The sequence below is a fragment of the Pollicipes pollicipes genome, unplaced genomic scaffold, assembly GCF_011947565.3.
Source record: "Pollicipes pollicipes isolate AB1234 unplaced genomic scaffold, Ppol_2.1 Scaffold_6138;HRSCAF=7277_pilon_pilon_pilon, whole genome shotgun sequence".
Lineage (NCBI taxonomy): Eukaryota > Metazoa > Arthropoda > Thecostraca > Pollicipedomorpha > Pollicipedidae > Pollicipes > Pollicipes pollicipes.
In genome coordinates, this window is record NW_023596818.1 from 27,065,624 (window position 1) to 27,078,244 (window position 12,621).

Here is a 12,621-nt window from a genome sequence, read left to right on the forward strand (position 1 = left end):
CCCGTCACGCGACACGACAGTCACACACACCGATGCGGCCCCCGGTGGACGTGGCGCAGCAGCGCACACCCCAGCGCGGGTCTCTCTGCACGAGACGCGCACTGCCAACGCCGCAGCCTAAACAGGGCGACCATCGTCAACCGGCACACAACACGACAGAGCACCGCTTCAGACGTGGAACAGAGCTGGACACTGATCCGGACGTCTGGCGACGAGGTTTTCGGCCGCGCACGTCCGGCACCACCAGCCACGCACGTCCGGCACCGCCGGCCGCGCACGTCCGGCACCACTGGCCGCGCACGTCCGGCACCACCGGCCGCGCACGTCCGGCACCACTGGCCGCGCACGTCCGACACCACCGGCCGCGCACGTCCGGCACCACCGGCCGCGCACGTCCGGCACCACGGCTAGTGGAAACATGGAGCAGCGATCAGCACTCGGTACGCCACGCTTGGATACGGACACCACTCACACCGCTACCCCACGGACATTCTGGCGCGCCAGACGAACACGCGCGCTAGCAACGTTCGGTAAGATATCGTGCGTTGGCTGGCGGTGACCAAAACACCCGTTAATACCCGAGCGGCCCGGGGGCGATCAATGATTAGCTGGTAAATACTAATGCCCAGTCTCTAATCAGCCTGAGTTAAATAGGGCAGCAACTCGGAAGCTCGTAACGCCAGCGAGTCGTGAGCAGAGGGGCGAGCCCACGAAGGTCTGACACACGACACTGGTCACTGGGCGGGTCGACCTTCACTGACCACGCCTCCAAAGGCGTCTGCTAGTTGCCGAGTCGCGGGTCCGGAGAGAGTCCACAACGTGCGTTCGAATAGTCAATGCCACACGTTATCTCACCTCGACGGCAGAGTCGACGAGCCGCCCCTCCCTTTCCCCGCTCCGACAGTCAGCGATCAACGGTCTGCCAGAGGGCATGTCCGCCTTCCCCCCTTGAGCTGCCCCCCTTGAGTTTCTTACCCCCCCCCCCCTTGAGATGTCCGCCCGGACCGCTACCGTCTGGAGGTGAGGCGACTCCGCCGGCCTGCCCGGCTGACCGGGCGCCGGTACACGTCCGACGAGTTCCTGAAACTGAGACGCGCCGCTATTCGCGGCAGGATGTCGGCGCCGGAAGCAACAGGAGGCGGCCACACGAGAGCGCACACCTCCCGTGCCACCGCCGCTCGGGGCCCACCGCGGCGCAGATCCAGCCAACCAGACCAGCGCCCCGCCGCATCGACCCACGCTCCAGAACTAAGCGTACCCGCGTCCTGGCAATGGTCCACCTCAGACATCGCCGGTCACGCCCAGCTGGACATCCAGTAAACGCCATGTCAACGCTAAATAATGCGCTCAGTGGACGACTAGTGTATTGGTTCGCAGCTCGGTCACATAAAAATATCGCTGAATGCAATCGTGCTGACTGGGGCGCACTCGTAATTGATGAAACACGACGGATCCAATGCTTTGCAGACTCCCGAAATACAGGATTTTCATAGCTTAACTAAAAAGCCCCGTCTCGTGCAGAGCAAGTTAACTTACTGGATTATTCATGCACGTCGCTAACAACCATCCCTCCAGTATAATTTACAGCCGTTAAGCGGATGGTCGAGATATATCAGCCGCCTTCAGGCCACCTCGCCCGGCGCGCTGTGCAGGTACACACCGGCACGGGCCCTGCCGGGACGACCGCACACCCCAGCCAGTCAGCGCCGCTCCGGGAAACTGACCTGGGGTCGTACGGGCTGGAGAAGTCGTGCGGCTTGGGCTCCGACGCCACGGAGAGCGGCCGAGCCGGCATGTCTGAAACGGGAGGCGAGCTCGTCCAACACGGCACCAGCAGCTCACAAATCACCCACAACTGGTACCTTGGCGGCGGTGGACAATAGTCAGAGCGCCCAGCAATGAGTTGCGGGCAGGCCACCAGCACCAGTCATCTGACGCCGGCAAGCCGCAGTCAGCGCGCTTACATCGTGTTGCGCGCTACATCCCCGCCGTCCCCTTCCCATTCGGCATGGCACGCAGCCATGAAAGCATTGCGAGCAGTCTCGACTCGACCAGCAGTCTCGAACTGGATGGAAGACGACCACGAGCCGGCGCGCGTCGACGACCGCCACTCACACTTGAGCGGCAGCTTCGTCTGCTTCATGCTGGAGAAGAAGAGCTCCTCCATGCGGGCGGCGGAGGCGCCGAGCGCGGCGGCGGCCTGGCCGTCGGGCGCCTCGCCGTCGTACGACGCCTGAAAACGGGGCGGCACGGCGCGTCAGCGGGCCGGCGCGAGCTCAGCGGCGGCTGCACCAGCCCTGCGGAGGCGCAGGATCGGCGGCCACCCGCCGCGCCCGGCCCAGTCCAGCACCGGCCGTCTGCCCGACCGACCGCCGGCCTCGATCGGCCACGGTCGGCTCGCTGCCTGAAGGTCTCGACTGCACGAGTCACCCAGCTAATGGAACATGGCCAAAGCGACTCCCCCAATCCAGCTAATCCATTGCGATCTCAAAAACCAGCCGCGCACTAAAACGTCACCGCTCCAGCGTTTCTGACAAGCACGTTCATCACCGAGTGCTTGAAAAGCGGCGTTTGGAACGCATGCTCCGATGATCTGCGTAGCAGAAGCCTGTTCAATGGGTTTACAGTCCCCTCTGTTGGTCAAAACCGACAGCCAAGCACCGTCCGTCGATAGCAGTTACATTATATACCGTACTTTCAGGCACACTCAATGCACTGCTTGTGACAGCCCATCCGTCGAAGGCAGAGTGGCGGCCAGATCTACTCCACATAAATCCGGCGTCCAAGCCAGTCGCCACGCTTCGGCCGGCCCCCGTCACCACTGGGGGACGAGCCAGCGCCGTCGCTGCGTGCAGCGGCGCACCCACCTGGAAGTTGATGGTGCGGAGGTTGGCGGGCGTGTGGTGCGACGGCCCCGCCCCTGGCGGCCGGCGCCGAAGCTCCTGGCGCAGCGTCTCGTCGCCGCTCAGCACCAGCACGGCGCCCACGTCCTGCGCGTGCGCCACGGGCGGCACGACGGCCGTCAGCTGGCGCGTGTCGCCCGGCCGCAGGATGAACTGGCTGGGGTGCACGGTGGCCTGGTGCGCCGGCAGCGGCCGCTCGCACGCCATGTCTGCAACGGACGCGGGGGCGCGCGCCGCCCGTCAGACGCGCAAACATCCCCGGCGCAGGGGCATGGCGAGCCGATCACGAGCGGGCAGGGCTGAGGCTGACGCCGCTTCAGCAAAGCCCGGCGGAGCGCGCTCCGGCTCCGACTCACAGTCGTGACTCTGAGTCGGAGCCGCGACGCGCAGCGCCGAGTCAACGACGCACCGGGCCGCCTGTTCGTAGGGGCGGCGAGCGCGCGCCGTCTGACGACCACGCGCGCCGCTCGCCCCACCCGCCATCTCACGCACCGCCGGTGCACCTGAGCCGGACAACAGAATCGATACGCCTGAGCAAAAACGTGACCGATGCGTGAAACACATCGGTGTGCGATATGTGAGCGCTCTGGGTTTGGTGTCCGAGCGTAGTTTTTCCACGACGGATTGAGCCGAGGCGACTACCAGTACTGCGCGGCAGGAGCAGGTCCGTGGTATCGCCCCCCCCCCCCCCCCAGCCCCTGGACCCGCCTCTGTTACAATGGCTTAATCCACAGGTGTCACCATGCAGCAACTCACGACGTTCCTGGTAAGAGACTATAGGATTTCTGCCTCCAATTGCTGGAATGCTTTTCACGCAGTCCCGATGTTCGTAAGCGAATAAGGCATAAATTCATCGGTGGCCTAGTGAAATCTTATGTTGCAGGGTGGAAAATAACTCAAATTTACGTTTTCCGCCACCAACCGTAAAGTAAACAAGCACTGCCGGCATGCTGACAATAATTTTGACGTATGCCTTCGTCGAACCTCCCACCTTCGAACGCGTAACATATCAAAAAGATCGCATCGAAAGTGGTGAAAGCTGAATACCAAGACGCAGTTCGGTTAACATCCTGGCGTGTCGCGAGCTCGAATAAGTGTGTTTTTTTTTTAATCGGCTCTATGAACAGTGTTTAAGCTTTTGAATAAGATAAGGCATAGTTTATAATCGGCTACTACCATGCTTAGAGACACGGCTCTTTTATATCCAGAAGCATCCACAACAGCTCGGCAATGACCTGCCATGCGCAAAACCCCGGCACACGGCCGGCGCCAGTGGAAAACAACCACACCGAACTAAGGAGTCTGAAACCAATTACAAAGCAAGCTAGGTAACCTAATATTCAGAAGGCTCATAAGCTAGGGAAACTATCAGCCTACAGCCCGATAAAGCCAATCTCATGCACGTCATCTGTCACACTCCATCTGCCAAGGGGAGCATTACTGGTAACAATAACGGCCTGAGTTCCCACGAATACGGCACAAAAAGCTGACAACACGCGTTAATGTGACATTTTACGAACGAAGTCAAGCATACGTAAAGCACCGACCGCTTTTTCGCATCCGCACGAATTGGTATACAAATGACGCCTTCTTGTTTGTTTGCAAACATACACAGTGAAGTGACGCCTTCTTGTTTGCTCGCAAACATACATACACATGCACATACAAACATACACTTGACAGTGAAGGGCTCCTGATTAACTGATCATTTCAAAGCCCACAAGATTCGCGCAATCTCGGTTTCACAACTGTACACGGCGCATTTCCGCGGTGCGATTAGAAGATAAAGCACATCCTCCGCTTTCACCAAAATGACGCAACTTGAGGCATCAAATCTTGTGCGTAATAATATTCAAAATGGCGCGACATCGTCGCAAATGAACACGGGAGGAATGCCCACGACATGGAAATACCAAATATCTCGTCAACCACAAGACTTAACACTTATCGCAGATAACGACTGAAACGTGTCCTTTTTAGCCCCGTAGTGTGCCCATACCACCCAATGAATACTAGCAACTTTCCTCCAGTGACCGACAATGCACAAAACTGCGCTCCCAAGATTCACGGCGTTTTGATGCACGGACCACTGCACAATCTCTCAAACGTTCTCCCGACATTTATCTGAAATGTTCCGAAACCGCGAGCGGTAACGAACCGCTTGTCACGACGACACGTTGTCTGCGTGCCTTCATCGCAGCAGCGATGCTGGATTGTAGCACTCAACACACAGCCCCGACGCCACCGACCTCCAAAAGATCAGCTTACTCACATGGTGACCTGAAGCCCAAGAAGGGGAACTGCCTCTGCGCAGGCGAAGAGAAGGAATAGTACATGGCGGCTGGCTGAAGTTCACCCCGGCCCGGTGTCACTGGCACCACTGGCCCCCTGACCCCAGAAGCCGCGCACACCCCCTACCGCCAACGGGCGCGTCACCAGCCGACCAGTCCAGGGGTCGAGTGGGGGTGGGGGTGAGGGGATTACGGAGGGTATTACTCTCGGTTTATTTTTCAAGAACGCCATGTGCTAAATTCGAAGGTAACTTGTGAAGTGTCACTTTGTAACAATTGTAACTTGTGGTCACGCGTCTCCTGTTGGCGCCCCCCCCCCTCTCCTACCCTTGGCGCCGCCCCTGCATTCCGCGCGGCACGGGCTCGTCCCCCGCTCGCGGCGGCAGCCGTGCCCGCGGGGCGGCGGGGAGGGGGAAAGGGCCAGACCTGTTTGTCGTCTCTGATCCTGGGGGCAGGTACACCGTTATCCGGGGCCTGGGGATCTGCCCCTCCCCCGCACTCCCAGACGCGCCCCGGCACCTTCAGGGGTAGGCGTTAGGGACGGCAGGCGGTCGCCAAGAGTTCACTGTTTCCGGAAGGGCACAATTACAAGGCAGGCTAAATATGACACTTGGTCATTAGGCTACAAAGGGGAGCGACAGTAAGAGGCCCGGATGTGGCAATAACCAGACCTTGAATTCTAATCGTCTCAAAAAGGTGTAAGCACCCTCGAACGGGACTGGGTGTACCGGACATCGGCCGGTTTCAAAACAGAAATTTATGCCGTTAGGGTTAACGGAAAGTTTGCTTCAGTGAATGATGAAGTTCACACTAGTCATCACAATGAGCGCGGATGCTTGACAGAGACCCTGAATGACAATTTTTGACAGCTGGTGAGATACAAAAACGCGCCCGTCCTCGCGCGCCTCTCCCAGCTCGTGGTCGGGACGGGTGGCCCCTGGCGGAGGGAGCGGACACTGCTGGAAATGTGACGGAGTGCCGTGTGCCATTGTGCGCCATGACGGCCGGTGGCCGATTTTTTTGGACCGAGTTTGACGCGTGCAGCAGGACACAAGTACGCAATGAACCCAAACGTGGCTTAGTAAGTGGATTGAGACGAGTTGTCATGTCTCACGCCTGAAATGATCGTTCGGAGGACCCTGCTCATCTGGCGTGTTACGATGAACACAACGTTTCGGCCACTCCACTCTCCGACCGTCGGCAGGCGTAATTGAGCTCCGGGAAAGGGAGCTAACTGGCCGAGCCACTGTGTTCGTTCAAAGGACCAGACGAGGACGATGGTTCGAACAATTATTCCATCCGTGAACCCAACTGTGGTTATAAATATCGGCTACGTGCGGCCCAAATGAGCACACGGCTTGGTAAGACCTATTCTGGAGAAGTACGTAGCCTTTGACGGAACTCAGTACAGGTTTGACGAACGGTTTCGCTTGGGGATACCAGTAGCGTAATAGCTGACCTGAGTGTCTGGGAAACTAGAGGTACGGGGTTCGATTCCCCGCGATGCCCCCTCCCCCCTCGGACAGTAAGAGGCAGGTGACGCCATATAGCCTCAGCAATTGAGAGCAATGTAAAGCCCTGCAATAGTGGATCCCGACAAACCGCGATGACGAATTTAGACAAAATGATCGCGAAGGCGCTCCTATTTCTGAGGCGGGATAGAGTATGTTCGCAAAAACTTCGGTCCTCCAGTTCACACCACCCGAAGTCCGGGCGATCGGCACGTCCCAACGCCTTTTGTGATTCACGCGAGTATGAAAGTGTGGATTGAAGAAACACATTTCCTCTAGAAAATTATTTGTATGATAACATTTTTTGAATGATATTTTTGATATTTTTATTTTTATATGACATGATATATTATATTTTATATGATATATGATATTATTTTGTATGATATATACATGATATTTTGTATTATGATATATGATCTCATGATATTTTATGATATATATTTATATATTTTTCATTTTGTATGACAACATTTGCTGATTTCTTTTGAATGTAATGCCAAGTCACTTAAAAGTATAAATCCTTCGCACTGGACATTCGAGCTTGCAACTGTTTCGTAAACAAACGCCCAACGTCGAATGCGTCTCAATTCAAAGATGTTTGTCACGAGGAGCGTGACACGTCAAACAGAATCGCAGATGATCTACTGAACGCAAGCTCAAACGTCCGCTCACACGGCGTAACTATCAGCACGATCCCTTCCTGCCTTCCAAGGCTTGAAAGAAGAACTCGGTGCCACCAGATGAAAACGCGCACATTTTGATAGCTTGGACACGTCTCGTCAAACCATGCGAAAATATCTGAAGAACATCGACGGTTGGTTCGTCGCTACACTGCCCCCGTGCGCAGGCGCCCAATCAGCGACGAGCCGCCTAACTCGCAGACAGAAACAACGGAACAGGGCGTCGCGAGGCCAGGGGCAGACTGCCTACCGCACTGATGCGCTACGGCAATGAGTGAAAGACGGCTCGTAAACTGCCAGTGTCAAGCGTGTATCCGCCAGTGCGTCAGATGCCTGTGGGATCGGTGCGTCAGACGCCTGTGGGATCACAGCGTCAGATGCCGATACGTTATCAACAGCCCGGCCAACGGCCGGCGGTCGCGCCGGCGCGTGTCAGGGGCCGAGCGGAGAGAGGTCATCGCACAAAGCATACAGCGTCTGCAGCTCTCCTGCAATACGGCCGCAACAGCGACGCGGGAGCAACGGCCGCCGCCAGCCGATTTTGTCGCAGCGAACCACCGTCCGCTGTACGCATCATAAGCAGCACGATATGCACAAAGTTGTGCCGTGTTCAAAATTCGCATCCAGCTACTCATCAATTTGTGAATGTTGGTTTGTAGTATTACTCAGGGGGGGGGGGGGGGGGTACCTACCCGTCCGTGACGTCAAATCATGTGACGACAACGTGTGACCGAGCCTCCCTAATTGTCTGCCGAGGTGCGTCAGCCGGCTAGCCCGAGCGGCCTGGGCATGACTAGCAGAGCACGAGGACGCCACAACGAACCAGAAATACCACAGCCGCTGCCACTACCGCCATCACCCACCATCACATCGGCTGCAGAAAGTGGAGGGCTTCGCATTGATCCCTTCGAGGCTGAAAGGACTGTTTAACCGGTGCCGCCATTGAGTTCTGCTAACGAAGTGTTGTTTTTAGCCTAAATAATTAAAGTATCACCGTGCAGTACAGCGGTCGCGGCCTTCTGCAGTAATTCCCCGCAGTCGTTCGTCGTCACGCCGCCGCAAGCAACGTGACCGGCGCGTGGGGTCTGCTGAGAGGGGGGGGGGGGGGCGGCATGGCTCGTGAACAGACGCAGCACGACACGATCCAGGATGTGCACATATAACGTGGGCACTTATGCGGCATCTTTCTGGGCAGCGGCAGACAAACAGCGATAAATAACATAAAAGGGCCGCTGCGCCGATGCGGTTGTTGGTACCTACAGAAGCGGCAGCAAGGACTCAAGTAAAGACGCGGCAGCGAAGACAGCCCGTCCAGTTTGTGAAAACGTGGGGTAGGAGTGGCTATCCTCACACTTCCCCGTCGTTCGGGATAGATTTAGCGTCGCCCCTGTGGCGCAAATGTTGAAACCGGACAAGCCTCGTTTCTGATCTGCAAGTGTCTTGGAGGCACTCACTTTTCCGTTTGTGATCAGTTTTAACGGCTTTGAACGAACGCCAGGAGTCGGGAATAAAACACACATCGAATGACGAACGACCCGACAGCCCGTGCCCGGAGAGCAGCTCCAGCAGCCCACGCATGCATCGCGCGCACGTCATGGTGACAAATCCATATATCCCGAAGCTGCGGTTAAACGCGTCCGGGGCGGGGGGGGGGGGGGGGGCTGCGAGATCCGACCAAACAGTTCAGCGCGGAAAAACTCGCCTTCGGCCAGCGTTATCGGATCGATGCTGGTCTCGCTGCCCCTCGATAACAGGGCCGTCAGAGCGTACTGATGAGGTGTTTCGCGTCAGCAGCGGGGGCGGCACACATCAGCCGGAGCAGCCTGGCGTCACCAGACGGACGCCCCCTGGCCGTGCTGTCATCCGTCATTGATGCGGGCTCGGCAAAAAGTAAACCAACCAGAACGCAAGGTCTGCTCCATTTTCCGTGGATTCACGTTCGCATAAAGCTTGCGATGCAACGGTTTGGCTCTGGTCCGAGCTCTTTCGGCCAACAATGACTATCTCCGAGTGATGTTGATGCGATCCCACAGATCGGCGAGGGCCGGCGCGATACTGCAGGGCCGCCCTGGGAGGTCTCCGCTGGCGAGACTCACGCCGCACAGGGAGCCAGTTTCGGCGCCGGTGCTCGGAGTTCGGATGGACTCCCGCCAGGGGGCTGTGAGGCCACCTCGTGGCTGCCAGCGCCGGCTGACACCCCGCTCCCCGACGGATGAGGCGTTGTCGGCAATTACGACGGACCGGTAAGCGACCCACACGGGGTGGACACACGACACATTGGGTTTGTTGCGCTATTGCGCATCCATTTACTCATTAGTTGCTACACACACACGAAGGTATTTGCCGGCCCAACCAGACGTTGGGAAGAGGAACGGCTGGAGCCACCACGATCTTACAACTTTGTTTTGTTCGTGGGAGGTTTAAGCCAACAACTCACACCAAGACCCGGCCGCCAGGTGCCCCGGGTAACCACGTGCGGCGACCCCACCGGCGCGACTATCCCCTGATCTGAACGCGTTATCTGGCTCTGTTCGTTCACATCCTGGACTCGTGGCGACAAACTGTGCCAGGCAGTGGGCAGGTGGCGCTGCGGGGCGGCGCGCACCAGGCTCACCCCTGCTGCGACGTTTTGACACGTGCTCAGCCTCGCGCGGGGACCCCGAAGGGTCGAACGTCGGGACTGGAGCGCTACTGGACTTCATTTTAGAACAAAGTGATACTGCAGAGCCAGAGGATCGCCCACCCTTTCACTTCTGCCGGGTACCATTTTGCATATTTGAATATCAATGTCGCCGAATCAGAACTTAATTCAGAAGCCCGTTGCTGACAGAGTGCGGCCCAAGCCGTCCCCGTACCGGTTCCACCCGAGCGCCGAGGGGTTACGCCTACGCTGGTGTGACGCCCCCATCTGGGTGAGCCAGTTCTGCGGGCATTTGCATGGGGCGGGCTGGCAGCGGTATTAGCGCACCTCTTGTCTCCCTGCGTAGTCGTGCAGCTCTAAAATGGCCCGGAAAGGTCGCCGAGCTACCGCCCAGCCAATGCATGAAGCTAATGCCAATGTCAATGCAAAGCAGGAAGCAAACATTCTCAGTCTGGTCACTCGGCCCTGTTCACAGCCTGCTGCCCCTGACGCCCTCGAAATCAACGGCCCGTGAAAACGGCTGTGACACCGCGACGGTTCCGGAGGTGGGAAAGACCGTGGGACGGCCCGCACCACAGCTACACATCTCCGACCGGCCGGCGACGGCGGGCCGGCGGGCAGCCTCCCTGCCGACACAGCCGTCTGCTGCCGTTCCGGCCAGCAGCGGCGGGCCGGCGAGCAGCCTCCCTGCCGACCCAGCCGTCTGCTGCTGTTCCGGCCAGCAGCGGCGGGCCGGCCAGCGGACAGCCTGCCGACACAGCCGTTCGCTGCCGTCCACTCACCTGAGAACACCACCAGCTTGATGTAGGCGGCGCGCTGGCCGATGTTGGCGATCGAGAAGCCGGCCAGTCGCGTGCCGCCCGGCCCGGCGGCGTTCAGGCTGAGGCAAGGCCGGCCGGACGGGTCGCGCGCGTTCACGTGGATCTGCACGTCGGACGCGCCGCCGTACCCGCTCAGCGGGATCTGGCGAGAGCACGGGCGCCCGGTCACGTGACGGTGGGTCACCACGTCACCCGGACGGCACGGGCGGGTAAACACAGCACGAGTAAGACCGCACACCAGGCCAGATCAGGTCAGGTCACAGCGCCCTACCTGCTCGGCCTGACCACAGCTGAACATCACGCCGCGCGGTTACGTCGCGCCACCAGCAAACCGCAGCTCTAGCGTCACACGCGGCGGAGGGCCCCCAGAGCAGGAAGACCGACAGCTGTGGAAACGGTCGACCACAGACTGCGCCCCACGGTCCAGCAATCCCCGCACACCGCGCCATGGTCAGGGACACCTGCCGGCCAGGGACGGGAGAGGCGGAGGGGGGGTGGGGAGGGGACGGCGGGAAGAGGCAGTCGCCGCATCTCAATCCGTTCAAATAACTGAAGATTTATACCATGGCGCTGCACGGGAACGACACGTCAAACCACCATACCCTCCCCCTTCCTGCCCCCTCCCCTCCGCATCTCTGAGGCTCCACCGAGACCGGTCTCAACAGCCTTGGGCCCGCCCAGCGAATCGCAGTCCTACTGCCAGCGCGTCCAAAAGGCAACAACTGAAACCTGCGCACAAGGAGCAGTACAGCTCTCGATGAAACCAGTACTTCGGCCCTTCGACGTCGCTAGCACATGAGGATTGCGCCGGTGCGTGCGGTTGCGGCGCCAGCGGGCGCGCGCGCGCGCCGCCGCCGCGTGACCCCACCACGGCCGCGTCGCGCCGCTCGTGCTGGCCGCCGCTGGGCCGGATCAACCACCGTGCCGCGGTAAGGCGCCGGCGACGACGGCGTGAACACCACGTTGACGTTGCGTTCGGTGCGCGGCGGCATGGCGATCTGGAGCGAGCCGCTCGTGTCGCGGGAAGGCCTCGAACTGCCGGCGGACGCGACACCCGGTCAGCGGCGCGGCGGCGCGGCGCCGCGGCGCCGCGACAGCGCCAGCGCGCGTCACACGTGCCGCCGACGGCTGACGTCATCACTGGCAGTCGTGACTGCTGGGGCCGTTGTCGGGGCCGCTGGCGGGGCCACGCCCGGCGAGGACCGGAGACGGTGCAGGATTCCCACGGAAGGAGGTGAAGTCGGGACTCTCGAGCCCCCATGTCACCTGATTCACTCGGCCGGTTACACAAAAGGCGTACGCGCCGCGTGCGGCCGGTCGCTGAGAGGGCTCCACAATGTCATGCAATCAGCACGATCTCGCTGCGGCGCACGTGGTCAGGTGCCAAGAAGGGGAGGGGATGTAACGGGTTAGCTGGAGGCGTAATTAACAGGTCCACAGTGCCAAAGAACATAACAACAGTGACGCTTCGCCGGACTTTTAGTCAGCTAATCACGTCACAGGAAGTAGAATCCATAACACCAATGTCATCACCGGCGTCAGAAACACATCACTTGTATACACCAATAACTCCCATGACGCCGCCAGTCAGACCAGTCAACGAATTTGGTAGGGTCCGGTTCCGGCGGGGCCACTCATTCGAACACCAGGTGCCTTTGCATTTTGAAGGGGCCTTGTGAGCCCCTGACGGCTCGGCTGCGGTTGGTCAAGGCTTACCGGGCGGATCAGCTCTTCGACATACCACACGGGGGCGGCGCTTGAGGTGTGCCGG

The 12,621-nt window shown here is 59.3% G+C and overlaps 1 protein-coding gene across 1 annotated transcript; it reads right to left on the bottom strand.

Moving 5' to 3' along the window:
- Window positions 1-1,622: 1,622 nt before the first annotated feature.
- On the bottom strand, window positions 1,623-11,842 carry LOC119105519 (uncharacterized). The gene is made up of 7 exons (XM_037228983.1): window positions 11,796-11,842; window positions 11,719-11,752; window positions 10,812-10,992; window positions 2,868-3,112; window positions 2,116-2,233; window positions 1,725-1,797; window positions 1,623-1,671 (listed from the first exon to the last, which is right to left on the bottom strand). The coding sequence occupies exons 1-7, from the start codon at window positions 11,840-11,842 to the stop codon at window positions 1,623-1,625; spliced, it is 747 nt and encodes a 248-aa protein (XP_037084878.1).
- Between the last annotated feature and the right edge of the window lie 779 nt (window positions 11,843-12,621).